The sequence below is a fragment of the Neltuma alba genome, unplaced genomic scaffold, assembly GCF_004799145.2.
Source record: "Neltuma alba isolate B1F8T4 unplaced genomic scaffold, ASM479914v2 tig00011572_pilon, whole genome shotgun sequence".
Classification (NCBI taxonomy): Eukaryota; Viridiplantae; Streptophyta; class Magnoliopsida; order Fabales; family Fabaceae; genus Neltuma; species Neltuma alba.
The window spans coordinates 43,207-59,026 of record NW_021636226.1 but is presented as its reverse complement, the minus strand read 5'-3'; the positions used below and the strand labels follow the sequence as shown (position 1 = coordinate 59,026).

The window sequence follows — 15,820 nt, the reverse complement described above, 5'->3', positions numbered from 1 at the left end:
TAAATTTGTATCGTAACCCTAAAAATCAAAAATGCAATCGGATTAATGAGAATCTGGAATACTAAAATGGATCCTTATATATGTCTTGTGCCGTACGTTAATGGCAGCTGAAGAAGCTTTAGAAGCCACATCGACTGAGAAGAAAAGACATGACTGTAGCTAGCTTTTATTTTTAACTAAGCAAATTCATTTACATATTTTTTTTAATTTGCATTTGCATGTGTGTCTAAAATTTGAGGAGTATAGGGTTTAGATATGTAGAAGACCTCATCTCTACGAAAAATAATCATGCGCTTCCCTAAAATCCAAATTAACTGCAAAATTGTGCTTCTTGTAACAATTTATCAAACATTGATGAAAATCCAAATTCTGCACCTCATGAACCAACCGAAGCTATAATTAAGGGTAGGGTCAGGCCAAGCAAATAACATTAGTACTCCCTCAGTTTTAAATATACACTACAAAATAAATATTATATTTAGGGCAAGTTTGGGCTGAACCAATTTTCTACATTTTCCTCGTCTGAAAATTGGGAAGGCTACAGGTACAAAGCGCGAATGGACCAATAGCCAATTTGGGTCAATCATCATCCTTCACCTTTTGGTGGTTGGTCAAAGGGACCAACATCAGCTTCAAAAGTATGAGAGAATGTCATGATGAAAGGATAGTACAATTGTTAGATTCTTCATAGGAAAAAATTCAACTAAATTTGCATATTCTTCCTCCGTTAACCATGACTATAGAAGGGACTTGAACCTAGAGAATTGGAACTGGAAGTGGAGGCCCAAATTTAACTTGTTTTGTTAGATTGAGAGAATAATGCCGCCGCCGTTATTGAGACCGAGACAAAGACACAGACGGCGCTTTGCTTTATCAAAGCTGAAATTTCTATTCACAAAGTGCCATCTTCGTCTCCCCTTCAAACGAAAACCCATCATCTCATATTCAAACTAGATTGCAGTGGTTTGATTTTGGTTTGTGTTTCCAGTGAAGGTGGTTCTTGACTTCCATAGATCGGAGTGTTCGACTAACACGCGGTTCAGTCTTTTTTCCTCCCTTTTATTTAAAAAAAAAAACTATGGGTATTTTAGTCTTTTCGTAATATAAATATATAAATTAAATAGAAATCAATTTGTCAATAATTCCATCAACATATACCAAACACACTTTAAAGGGGCCATAAGCTAGGGTGTTACTCTATGTATTATGAGTCTTGCATTAGAAGCCTTGTATTAAAAAAAAAAGTGAGATTTATAAATTCTTTTTTGGAATGAGCTTTTCTTTTAAATTTGTGTTCAAACTACTAATGCTTTTATTGACATTTGAAAGGTCAATGCGCCATGAAAGCTACCAATTGAGGGTTTTATTTTTCGAATAAAAAATTATTGGATATCATTACCAACAAAACAAGGTTTCAACAAAGCCTATTAATTGCTTCAAAATAATACTTACAGATTCCATAAAGTCACAATAGCGATTTTCCTTCCTAAACCCCTTGTTCCAGCACAAAAGTGAGACCATTTAAAATACCAAGAAATTCCGCAACCATAGGTGGAACAGTCACAACCTCAATTACAACTGAGGTTTTGGTCAGGACTTTTTAAAACTTACACGTAAAAGAGTCAGTTTTTTTTTTTTTCCCCTTCCCAAATGAACTACAGCAGGGTTCTGTACTTGCATGTGCATGGATGTTTGGAGTTTTTTGTTGCTTAGCTAAATTAAGGCGCGTTCCAATAAGATTTATCTCTTATACTATACTCTATTTAATTCAAAATATAAGATAAATTTTGTTAGAGAGTCAGTCTGGATTATTTTTATAAGATAATATTTACTTTTGTCTAAATATTTAATAAGTTTTTTTCTAATTTTTTTCACCATATATTCTCTTTCCTTTTTGATTCATTATTGCACCTTTTACTTTTTCTCTTCATTATTAATAGGGGTATATTTAGAGTAAAAAATACATGCATTCCATATTTACTGTTTTAAACTAATTTTAAATAATTTCTTGATAAACATAAATAGATAAAATTTATTTTATATTTTGAATTAGAGGGAGCATATATTGATGATATATTTGAAGTATTTTGGCCAGAGACAGTGCAAACTTGTGAGACTTTAGTGTGATTCCCCATATTCTTTTCACATCTCTCGGCAAGCGGATCTAATGTCTCCTAAAAACCACGAAGGTACATTATATATACATTTCACAGAACGACAAGCATCTCTTAACTAATTAATCATTAATTAATTAAAACCCCCTTATGCATAGAGAAGGAGGATATGTTACAACTCAATGTACATATTTTAAGACATGAATATTTGATAAAACAATTTTCTCATCATAGTATATGACATGGCACTGCCATCAAAGTGAAGCCACAAAACAAAGATAAACTCCCCCTAGTCCTAGTCCTTAGCTCGAGCTCTTCTAAAACGAATTCTTGGTCTTTTTCATAAGACTTTTTAACAGTTTCAATGAGCATTAAATTTTTTTTCATATATGACCATATTTAGTAGAGGTAATAAGAGACTAGAAATTGCTTATTAAAAAAAAAAAAGAGACTAGAAATTAATATGCTGTTGGAATTTAGTATAATTAATGAGGGTAATATTGTAAATGATTATTTGAATTTTATGACCTATTTAATGATTTTAACTGTTTTTATTGATATATATATATTAACTAAAGAGTTCTTATAATAAGAATCAGAGGGAGCTAGTAATTTTCTAAAAGTATATTATATATATATTTTGTAAAATCTCCTTAAAAACAAAATAACTCTAAATTACAAAAATATCTCAGAGTTTTGCTAAAACTATATTATTATTTTCTAAATTTTTTTATAAAAGGTATGAATTTTTGTCAAAAAACTTACATATATTTCTTCTAAATTTCATTGAAATTATTTATATAGTTCCCGTTTTAATTTTAGAGGGATTTTTCACATTTTAAAATATAAGACAGCTATATATGACTCCTAGCAAAAAAAATTGACGGAAATGTGCGTGATTTATTCTTCGCTTCAAGTTAAGCCAGTGTAAATTTTAAGAGTGAGAGGTGACGTGTATTCCTTTAATAGCAAATTTTAGAGACTTGTGTTGTTTGTAAAGATAATATTTTTAATGAAAATAAAAAGGTATTGTAATTATTTTTGCACAAAGAAGAAAAGTGATGAATGAATGATAAATCATATTTTTATATGGTTGGGATGTATATTTTAGGCTATTTTAAGAATTGGATTGAGCATTAATTCCATTAATAAACAAATAAATTGTTGATACACTTGAGTAAAAGAATTAAGCAGTTGTGATATTTTAATAATTCTTCTTATTAATTTTCACTATTGGATATTACTTCTGTCTTAATATTTTAAATTCAGGGGCAGAATTGCAATTTTGGAGTGACAGAAACATTTTTCCCAGAAGAAAGGAAAGGGAGGTTCAAAGGAAATGAAATTCCATCACTAATGGAAACTGATTTCCATCACTAAAGGAGAGGGAATTCCACCGAAGGAGCTGAAATATTCAGTTGCGGGAATTACAATGAGGAGGCGGGAAAACGAAAATGATTTGAAAAACAATCACTCCATGCCAGCTAAGACTGAAAGGAATAACAGAAAAGGAATTTTAGCTAGGCAGACGGGGATATATTTGGCGGTGACTAAGAAAAAGGGATATACTTTTCTCTGGAGGTCGCAAGGGAGAAGGAGAGATTCCATTTTTCTTCTAACTGATCTATATCTTCTTGAGCGGGAAACCATTGAATTTGGGGGAGCATCCATGGAGAAGCAGCAATTGAACGTTGAAGAAGGAGCAGTCATCGTCATGTGTAGCTAATTCTGTAAATTCTTCCAAGAGCAGAACCGAATCTGAGCCACTGGATTGTAGAGGGAGTTTGCATTCATCTATCTTTTTCAATTGCTCTGCTAGTTGTAGAGTGATTAGGAGCGAATTCAGTTGTATTCCGCTTTAGACATTTAAATGAATGCTGTACACTCGAATGCTGTAGAAGACTTAGTAATTCATTCTTGAGTTAGAAACAAGTTAGGAAACTAGACGAACGATCGAAGGTAGGACCTTAAGAGAACCTGTCTCTTACAACCCTAGCCATGGAGACACCACAAGGATGATCAGTCCTTGATACAGTCGAGTATTCCCACGAGAATACGAGGCGGCAAGCAAAGCTCACTCAAGAGAAATAAAATTCTCTAAAATTCATTCATTCAAATCTGATTCTCAATTACAAAAAACGTAGCCTTATATAGGCAGCAAAAGAACACTCTAGAATCAAAAAACCCTAGGTCATAAATGCCATAAATGTGCCTTAATGATGATTGACTATCTTGGTTGGCACCAATTAAGGCTAAAGGAAATAGGAAATTACCTTTTCTTGAAGAAAAAGGCTTCTACCTAAAAATAGGAAACTAACCTAAAATATTCTTATGCAATCTTTGACCAAAAGGCCTTATTTAATGCAAATAAAAATGGAAACTTAAAAAAACGAAATTAAACCATAACTAATACATAAAGACGCCTTCTTGATTCTTCTTGAATATTCTTGGACGTCACTTATGCTCCTCCTCCAAGGCACATGCTTGTCACATGGTATTTTGAGTGAATTCTTTAATCTGGACTGCACATGGGCCTTGTACATCATCTTGTTTGGCTTCTAGCAATGTAATCACCATGTTTGGACCCTTGATGGGCTGATTGAGGGATGCTTCTTCCAAATAAATGGGCTCTAACTCTTTAAGATCTTTTATCAAACAATTCAGCGCCTCTTTCATAGATTTGGTCCTTGCTCTTGTCATTGGGCCTACAATGCCTTGTAATGGGTCTTTTAGAATATTGGACTTCCATCTTTTAGCTTGGGCTCCACGCTCCGTGTTTTGGTCTTCCTTTGATGCTTGATCATGCCATGCTCCCCTATCATTCCCTCCCTGCTCAAAAGGATTCGTCCTCGAATCTACAGCATCAAAGAGAGATAAATCAGTCACATTAAATGTAGCACTTACATTACCGTAGGAGCTAGGCAAATCTATTTTATAAGCATTATCATTGATTCGCTCCAAGACTTGGAAAGGGCCATCTCCTCTTGGCTGCAACTTAGACTTTCGTTGTTTTGGAAACCTCTCCTTTCGCAAGTGTATCCAAACCCAGTCTCCAGGCTGAAAGACAACCTTCCTACGACCTTTGTTAGCTTGCTTTGTATATTGCTCATTCTTTCTCTCGATGTTGGCCCTCACCTTAGCATGTAATTCCTGCACAAACTCAGCCTTTTTCTTGCCATCAAGGTTAGCTCGTTCACTAGAAGGCAAAGGCAGAATATCCAAAGGAGATAGAGGATTAAAGCCATAAACAATCTCAAATGGAGAGAAAGAAGTGGAAGAGTGAATAGCCCTGTTATATGCAAATTCAATATGAGGCAAGCAGTTGACCCAATTCTTCAAGTTCTTTTGAATTATTGCACGTAACAAGGTAGTGAGTGTTCTATTGACGACCTCAGTTTGCCCATCCGTTTGGGGATGTGCCACAGTAGAAAACAGCAACTTAGTTCCAAGCTTACTCCACAAGGTCCTCCAAAAATGGCTAAGAAACTTTACATCCCTATCACTCACAATGGTTTTAGGCAATCCATGCAATCTAACAATTTCTTTGAAGAACAAGTCAGCAATATGCACAGCATCATTTGTTTCAGAACAAGCAATAAAATGAGCCATTTTACTAAATCTATCCACTACAACAAAGATACTATCTTTCCCAGATTGAGACCTAGGCAAGCCCAACACAAAATCCATAGAAATATCTACCCAAGGTTGGGAAGGCACAGGTAGAGGGGAATATAAACCATGAGGTTGAACCTTAGACTTTGCATGCCTACATGTCACACATTTAGCACAAACAGACACAACATCTTTGCGCATACCAGGCCAATAAAAGTGTTCATGCAAAAGAGCTAATGTTTTGTCAACACCAAAGTGACCCATCAAACCACCACCATGAGTTTCTTTTACAAGCAGCTCGCGCATAGAGCAATTGGGAATGCACAATTTATCTTTCTTAAAAAGAAACCCATCAGATCTATAAAAGTCATTCACCCCATGCTTTTCACAAGAAAGCCAAATTTTGGAAAAATCACAATCAGAGTCATACAACCCTTTCAATAATTCAAATCCAAGTAATCTAGCATGAAGAGAAGTGATAAGAGAATACCTCCTAGAAAGAGCATCAGCAACAACATTCTCTTTACCTTGCTTATGCTTGATCACATAAGGAAACGTCTCTATGAATTCCAACCAGCGAGCATGCCTCTTGTTAAGCTTACCTTGAGACTTTAGAAACTTCAAACTTTCATGATCAGAGTGAATAATGAATTCCTTGGGCCATAAATAATGCTGCCATGTTTCTAAAGTTCGTTTTAAAGCATAGAGTTCCTTGTCATAAGTAGAGTAATTCAAAGAAGCTCCACTTAATTTCTCACTGAAGTAGGCAATAGGCCTAGACTCTTGCATTAGAACAGCACCAATACCAATCCCAGAAGCATCACATTCAATTTCAAAAACTTTATTAAAATCAGGTAAACACAAAAGTGGTGCATTGGTTAATTTCTCTTTCAAGGTATTAAAAGCTGTTTCTTGTGTTTCACCCCATTTAAATGTCACATGCTTCTTAACAAGCTCATTTAGAGGTGCAGCAATAGTTGAAAAATCTTTCACAAACCTCCTATAGAAACTTGCTAGTCCATGAAAACTCCTGACTTCATTGGCATTCTTTGGGGTTGGCCAATCTCTTATAGCTTTTACCTTTTCCTCATCCACATGGATCCCTTGAGCACCTACAACAAAACCAAGAAACACAACAGAATCCATGCAAAAGGAGCATTTCTGAAAATTAGCATATAAGCTATTCTCCCTAAGAGTTCGAAACACCTCATGCAAGTGAATAACATGGTCATCTATTGTTCTACTATAGACAAGAATATCATCAAAGTAGACAACCACAAACTTCCCAATAAATGAACGAAAAACATGATTCATCAAGCTCATGAAGGTGCTAGGTGCATTAGTTAACCCAAAAGGCATAACTAACCATTCATACAATCCAAATTTAGTTTTAAATGCTGTTTTCCATTCATCTCCCTCTTTCATGCGAATTTGATGATAACCACTCCTTAGGTCAATTTTAGAGAATAAAGTAGCACCATGCAACTCATCCAACATGTCATCTAATCTAGGAATGGGGTAGCGATACTTAACTGTTATTTTGTTGATGGCTCTACAATCAATGCACATTCGCCATGAACCATCTTTCTTGGGCACTAGAAGTACTGGAACAGCACATGGGCTCAAACTTTCCCTTACAAAGCCTTTCCTCATGAGTTCATCAACTTGGCGTTGAATCTCTTTAGTTTCTTCGGGATTGGCTCTATAAGCTGGTCTATTAGGTATAGAAGCTCCAGGGATGAAATCAATCCTATGCTCAATTCCTCTTAAGGGAGGAAGCCCATCGGGAACTTCATCAGGGAATAGGTCACCAAATTCCTGCAACAAAGCCACAACACTAGAAGGCAAAGAGGGGTTAAGTTCGTTAGTAGAAAAATAAGCATCCTTGCACACAAGCACCAAGACTCGCTCACTCACTAATGCTCTCTTAACCTCACTTTTTCCAGCAAATAGACTCTCTTTCTTTTGTTCATTTTTCTCATATTCATTCCTCTTTTTTACTCCACTCACTTATTTTTTTGCATTCCTTCTCAATCCTCACTTGGTCATCATAAGCTTCTTTAGGCCTAAGAGGCTTCAATACAATGATTTTTCCCCTGAAAGGTACAGAATAACAATTTTTGTAACCATCATGGTGAGCTCTACTATCAAACTGCCATGGTCTTCCAAGCAAGAGATGTCCAGCAAGCATTGGGACTACATCACATAAAACTTCAGCATGGTAGTTGCCAACAGAAAAGAAACCAAAACTTGCTTAGTGACCTTAGCTTCAGCACTATCATTCAACCATTGCAATTTATAAGGCTTAGGATGCTTCATAGTAGGTAAATCCAACTTTTCAACAAGTAAGGTACTAGCAACATTGGTAACACTACCACTATCAATAACCATGCTACATACCTTATTCTTTATGAAGCACCTAGTGTGGAAGATGAGCTCTCGCTGCTCTTGCTCTTTATCTTCCTTTGGTTGCATGTTTAGGGCTCTTCTAGCCACTAATGCTTCTCCCTTAACGGTTCAGCTTCATCAATCTCCAATTCAGAATCAGTCACCAAAGAAGGCATGTCATCATCACTTTCATCGCTAGAATGCACACTGTCATACTCGCCATTATCTTTGAGAATCATGGCCCTCTTATTGGGACATTGGGAAGCAATATGCCCTTTCCCATGACATCTAAAACATTGAAGAGAAGAGGTTCTATCAGTAGAAGAAGTTTTAGAGTCAAGTTTCTTACCGCCATCAATCTTGGGCTTGGATTCCTCCTTGGCTTTTGGTGTGAATTTTGCAACATCTTTAGCCTTAGAATCCTTCCACTTGGATGCTGATCTAGAGTCCCTCCAACCATGAGATGAGGATTTGGAGTGTTTTTCTTTATACCGCCTCTCAACTTTGATGGCTTTATGCACTAGCTCTTCTTTATCAACAAAAGTGTACATCTCAACTTTGTCTCTAATTTCAGGCCTTAACCCATCAATGATTCTGGTCATGCTTGCTTCTTCTCCTTCTTGTACTCCAGCTCGCATTTTAAGAAGGTCAAGTTCATGCACATATTCATCTACAGTCATAGAGCCTTGGCCAAACAGTCGTAACTTTCTGTTTAGCTCTCGGTAGTAGTAACTAGGGACATACTTGTTGCGCATGAGTTTCTTTAGCTTTGACCATGTATGAGGTGGTCCTTTGCCCTTAAGGCGCCTTTTAAGCTGTAAATCTTCCCACCAAACAATAGCATAGTCAGAAAATTGATATGAAGCAATTTTTACCTTCTTTTCTTCTGGCCAGTCATTCATTCTGAAGATTTGCTCAAACTTCATCTCCCAATCAAGGTATGCATCTGGATTTATATTACCCTTGAAGGTAGGGTACTTGATCTTTGGGTCATAGGTGTCCAAATCACGTTTTTCAGGTCTGCTCCTATTCTTTGAGGATGAAGAACCAGATCTAATCACCTCCTCATCACCACTACTTGCTTTGGATGCTTTTAGCTCCTCTAGCTCCAACTTGAGTTTGAGAAATTCATCTCTCATGGCTCTCATGAACAGCTTAGGATCTGTGTTGAATTCTTCCACATTGGCTTCTTTGTCACTCATCTTGAAATTGAAACGTTAGTGTGATCAAAGAGAAATGAAATAGTAAGAAGGGACCTTACCACTCTACTCGCGTGTTTCACTCGAGAAATTGTAGTGTCACTCGTGTTTAACTCAAATCTGGCTCTTAAATTGATGTAATAACACTCTCGCCTTTTACCACTCAAACTTGCCTCCTATAGTATTCTTGATTGAAACTCAACAAAATCAAGAGACAATGTTAGTAAATGGTAATCTCCACAACCAGAATTGCAAGAACCAGAAAATATAAGAGATAAGAAAGGAATATGTGATAAAAGAAGAAGGATAGGTACCAAAAACGTCAAAGGAAGGAAAAGAGGAGGGAAAACGTAAAAAGGAAAAAAAAAAAGAAAAGAAAGGAGAATATGGAAAGCTATGAATTAGAAAAGAAAGGAAAAAAAAAAAAGGAAGAAAATATTTAGGAAAGGTGCTACCTTGAAAATAATTTAGGAAATTGGGCACCTTGCAAGAAAAGCAAATCAAGTTAGGAAGGTGAGATATGGAAGGAAGGAAGCAAATAGGAAACTTGAAGGAAAAGGAAAGAAACTCAAATTAAGCAATACGGAAAAAAAAAAAGGAAAGGAAAAAAAATAGGAAACAAGAAGAAATTAGGAAACATGCAAAGAGAGGAAATAAGAACTCTTACCACCCAAGTTTAACGATTTAGGAAACTAGTTGTGACTTGTAATGGAAGCTCTTCTCAATTTTAGGAAACTCATCTTTAACATTGCAATTCTCAAATCTGCAGCTTCTTCTCTTTCTTTCTTTTTTTTTTTTGAATTTTCGGATTTTTTTTTCTTTTTTTTTCTAGTACTCCTTTTTTTTTCACAACACAACACTTTTTTTTTTTTGCTTTTTTTTGGTGCACGAATTTTTCTCTTTTTTTTTTTTCTTTTTGCTGCTCAAAGGAACACAGAAAGTCACAAAAAAAAAAACACAAATAGGGGTGGAAAGGCAAAGAAACAAATTGATGGAAGCAAGGGATGAAGAACGAATGATAGAATTAAGAAGATGAAACAAGAAAACAGAAATAATAGATAAAAGGATAGAACTTGAATTCTAGCAAACCTTAGCTCTGATGCCAAATGATATAAGGGACGGATACGGATCGGCTAGAAACAAGTTAGGAAACTAGACGAACGATCGAAGGTAGGACCTTAAGAGAACCTGTCTCTTACAACCCTAGCGATGGAGACACCACAAGGATGATCAGTCCTTGATACAGTCGAGTATTCCCACGAGAATACGAGGCGGCAAGCAAAGCTCACTCAAGAGAAATAAAATTCTCTAAAATTCATTCATTCAAATCTGATTCTCAATTACAAAAAACGTAGCCTTATATAGGCAGCAAAAGAACACTCTAGAATCAAAAAACCCTAGGTCATAAATGCCATAAATGTGCCTTAATGATGATTGACTATCTTGGTTGGCACCAATTAAGGCTAAAGGAAATAGGAAATTACCTTTTCTTGAAGAAAAAGGCTTCTACCTAAAAATAGGAAACTAACCTAAAATATTCTTATGCAATCTTTGACCAAAAGGCCTTATTTAATGCAAATAAAAATGGAAACTTAAAAAAACGAAATTAAACCATAACTAATACATAAAGACGCCTTCTTGATTCTTCTTGAATATTCTTGGACGTCACTTATGCTCCTCCTCCAAGGCACATGCTTGTCACATGGTATTTTGAGTGAATTCTTTAATCTGGACTGCACATGGGCCTTGTACATCATCTTGTTTGGCTTCTAGCAATGTAATCACCATGTTTGGACCCTTGATGGGCTGATTGAGGGATGCTTCTTCCAAATAAATGGGCTCTAACTCTTTAAGATCTTTTATCAAACAATTCAGCGCCTCTTTCATAGATTTGGTCCTTGCTCTTGTCATTGGGCCTACAATGCCTTGTAATGGGTCTTTTAGAATATTGGACTTCCATCTTTTAGCTTGGGCTCCACGCTCCGTGTTTTGGTCTTCCTTTGATGCTTGATCATGCCATGCTCCCCTATCATTAAGAGTGTTAGTTTTCTGCACCTTCAGTAACACTTAGCTGTAGATCAAATTAAGGCAATGAAGATGAAGTGAAACTCTTGGGAGAATTGATACTTTGATTGCTTTTCTTAAAATCAAAGTGCCGTTTGTATTCTCTTTGTTATCACTCCAATCCTATACCTAGAAAATCAACAAAAGCCTTTCTTTATTGATATGAATATTGCTCTGTCTCTGCACTGTTACCAGTAAATTGTATTAAGTTTACTTTGAAATTCAGAGAGTTATTAGACTAAGAGATTCGACACCCAGGTTGCAACATTGTGCTGCATAATCTTCTTTTCATTCTTGTTTTTGATTGCCTGTACGACAAAGGATAAATCAAATGGCACCGTTGCCGGCCTCTTAACTCCTGAATATTCATTCTGAGTATTACATCATTATGTTCAGTAGCCTTATTTCTGTGTACATTGTGCAAAACCAGTGGCTCTTCTTATTGTTTTGATTTTCTGTTGACAGTTTCAACTTGCTTGATCTCAATATTTCTGCTTGCATTTTGCATTCTTGTATGAGCCGTGACCTTGCTGAATTTTATCCTTTGGATAGAGAAATTAATAGAACTTTAAGAAATTTGAAAAAAGCCAACAGCTTCAGGGAACCAGTGCTCCACCAGAAACATCACCTGCTCCTCTTACACCTTCATCTACTGATTCAACCAGCCCTCTTCCAACGCACATATCTAATACAGAATCCTCTTTGGGACATTTCATAGATCAACATTTCATCATGAACCCACATCCTGACCATAATAATCCTAGGCCTAATGATACCAATAATGCTACTCACGTTCAGGAACAGGAAGTTGAAACCAGACCTGTACATTTAAATGCTCATCTTGAAGCTGAAAATAGAAGTATTAGGGAACTGAATAATTTTGCTGTTGATTATGATCCATATGGTCTATGGAATAATGCTGTGAATTTTAAAATTAAAAGTTCTCTAGTGAATGCACTTCCTAAATTTTATGGTCATGCAGGAGATGACCCACATCAGCATTTGCAAGATTTGTATATGGCATGCTCTTCCTTCAAACCACCCACCGTATCAATTGAAGAGGTGCTGAAGAAAGCTTTTCATTTTTCAGTTCTAGGTGATGCTAAAGAGTGGTTAAGGTCCCTTCCTCAACATTATGCTATGCTCACATGGTCCCAATTACAAAAGTTATTTTTGGAAAGATATTTTCCAACATCCAGAACAGCAACATTGAAGAAGGAGATTTATAGTGTTAGACAGACTAAAGGAGAATCTTTGTATGATTACTGGTCTAGATTTGTGGGAATGTTAACTCGCTGCCCCACCACCAAATACCAAAACAATGGTTGGTCTAATATTTTTATGAAGGCATGCTTCCACAAACAAAAGCACGACTGATGCTGCTGCCAATGGATCTATTTTAGATCTAACACCAACAGCTGGATGGGACCTTCTTGAAAAGATGGCCAGAAACAATCAGCAATTTAGCTCAAGAGACATTTATGATGTAGGAGAAGGAAGTAATGGACTTACTTCTGATTCTGTTTTACAGCGTCTAGTGGCACAAATGGAGAGTTGAAAACTGAAATTTCTACTCTTCATCATACTTCCTCTCAACCAGTGGCACCATGCAATCAATTGTAGCTCCTTCTTGTGCTATTGCGGATCTTCTATGCATCTTCCTGCTGTTTGTCCTTCCAAATTTGAAGAAGTTAATACTTTTTACCAAAACAAGACTAACCAGTACCAAAAAAGGGACCCATTTTCTGCCACATACAATGAAGGATGGAGGGACCATCCTAATTTATGGTGGGGGGTGGTGACAATAGGAACTTTAATGATAAGTTTTGATCCAACAATGCTGGACCATCACAGTTTCAGACCCCAAATCAGAATCTGGTTGAACCATCCAAAGTGCTTGTACCTATTCAAGATAATTCTAGCAAGAATGAGGACACTAATTCACTCTTGAAGGACTTGATGACACAGTTGAACAACCAAACGGTTGCAGACAAGCAATGTCTGCTAAATCAAATGAAGGAAGACAAAAATTTCTACAATTCCTCACTGACATCAGTACTGCAGAAAATGGACAGTGACAGAGCAACCATAAACTCTCGGCTCACTTCTATTTGTAAGGATCTAGAAGAAGTTAAGATGAAGAATTCCAACCTTTCCTCTTATGTTACACAATTATCCAATAGCATGAGTAACCAATAGGCTCCAATGGGAGGCACTTTACCTTCGAACATTGTAATAAACCCAAAAGCACTGCATGCTATAACTTTAAGAAGTGGAAAGAAGGTTGGAAATGTTGAGGATGATGAGGAAGATGTTCTGCAAAATGGTGGTTTAGAGGTTCAGAATGACATGGGAACAGCTTGGTTAAATACAAATGCCCCAAAATGTTATGAATCAGAGTCAGCTACATCCAAAGATCAACCAGAACAAAAATTAGACAAGGGCAGGAAGAATGCAGCAGCATTTGCAAAAGAAGATTCCACCTACAAGGATGCTAAACAATCTGCAACTGCAAAGCATATTCAAAATATGAAGAATAGTGAGCTGAATTCCAGTAATTGCAAGTCACAAAACACAGAAAAAGAAGCTGGAGATTCAGGTAAACGCTTTGACTTGAAAGATTCACCATTTCCTAAATCTTATCTGCTAGGCAAGAAAAAGAATAATGAAATACTGGAAAAAGAAATGATGGATCTGTATAGCAAACTAGAGATTAATGTGCCTATGTTGGTGTTAATTAAACAAATGCCTAGTTATGCTAAGTTTTTGAAGGAATTATGCACACATAAAAGGATTTGCAGACCCAATAAAAGAGTCCAACTAGGTTCTAATGTTTCAGCATTATTCAAGCCTCAATTACCTATCAAATGTGCTGATCCTGGCTCCTTTACTGTCCCATGCCAAATAGGAAGATTGAACTTTAGCAGTGCACTTTTGGATTTGGGTGCTGCCATTAATGTAATGTCCCATTCAGTTTATAATTCATTAGGGATCACAAACATCAAAACTACTAGTATAATACTTCAATTGGCCGATAGGAGTGCTAGGAAACCTTATGGTTTTTTAGAAGACATCCTAGCCAACGTCAAGGGTCTTGTAATTCCAGCAGATTTTTATGACTTAGACATGTCAAATGAATCTTGCCTTGAAGAATCTTTGATATTGGGAAGACCATTTTTGAGGACTGCAAACACTGTGATTAGCTTAAAAGATTTTCATTATAATGGAAGTTGGTGATCAAGTTGTCAAATTTAATGTTTATGAGGCCATGAAACATCCATTTGAAGATTATTCTTTGTTGGGGTTAAATATGATTGATACTGCCATGGATTGTGCCATTGAAGAACATGGAATGACTCTACAGAAATATGCTGAAAATGAAGAAGAAGACTGCAATGTTTGCTCATTTGATTCCACCCTCACCCATTTGAATTCTATCTTCTCTCATGGCTTAGAGAGTGATGTGTGTAGTATTAGATGCTTGACATTTGATAGCTCACTTTCCACCTTTAGTGCATTTCACTTTTATTTTTCAGAATCAAATGATAGTTCTATTTCTTCATTTTCTAGATATAATGCACTTGGGAAGGATGTTTTGTGTAGTTTTGCAGAATTACAGGATTGGTTGACTAATGACTTTACATCTGGAAGTGAGGAAACATTCAAAAGCTGCACAAGTGCACCTGATCGCCTGCTGAAAAATTTTGTAGCAACTGAATCTGAATTCCCAAATGAAGATGAGCAGTGTTCCAACATAGCTATGCCTTCTGTACATCAACTTCTGAAGATAAAGCAGCAAGTACAACAATCTAATTCAAGGAATTCAGAAGTCAAGAGTAAAACTCAATGCACAAATTTTGCAACACCAACTCAAGTCAGCTTGATTACCAAAAAAGAGGAGGAATTTGAAACAAACTACATTAACTTATTTCTTTTCACCAAAATTAAACAACTCCTCACTTAAATCTTGTGCTGTCATTGATGCAGGAATTACCACACAAGAAAATGCAACCCTGAAATTGAACCAGCGTGGGAATATCTCTAGGGACAGTGAAGCAAACATCAAATCCAAAATTGAGGGAACTGAAAAAATAGGGAAGTGTCTTGATGCTCTTGAACTTAAACAGCTTATTCCTTCTATTGAACAACCCCCTGATGTTGAGTTAAAACCATTACCCCATAATCTGAAATATGTTTTCTTAGAAGCGAATGAAAAGTTACCAGTTATAGTGGTTAATTCTTTGACTGAACTTGAGGAAACAAAGCTGATTCGTTCTGTTCTTAAAAAGTATAAAAGAGCAATTGGATGGACCTTGGCTGACATACTTGGAATAAACCCAACCGTGTGCACACATAGGATTTTATTACATGAGAATTCTAGGGCCATAAGGCAGCCATAAAGGAGACTTAATCCCTTAATATTGGATGTAGTAAAAAACGAAT

At 36.2% G+C, this 15,820-nt stretch overlaps 1 protein-coding gene across 1 annotated transcript; it reads left to right on the top strand.

Moving 5' to 3' along the window:
- Positions 1-13,582: 13,582 nt before the first annotated feature.
- On the top strand, positions 13,583-14,614 carry LOC114715022 (uncharacterized). Its single transcript, XM_028899826.1, has one exon. It carries the CDS (start codon positions 13,583-13,585, stop codon positions 14,612-14,614), a length of 1,032 nt encoding a protein of 343 aa, XP_028755659.1.
- The last annotated feature ends 1,206 nt before the right edge of the window (positions 14,615-15,820 follow it).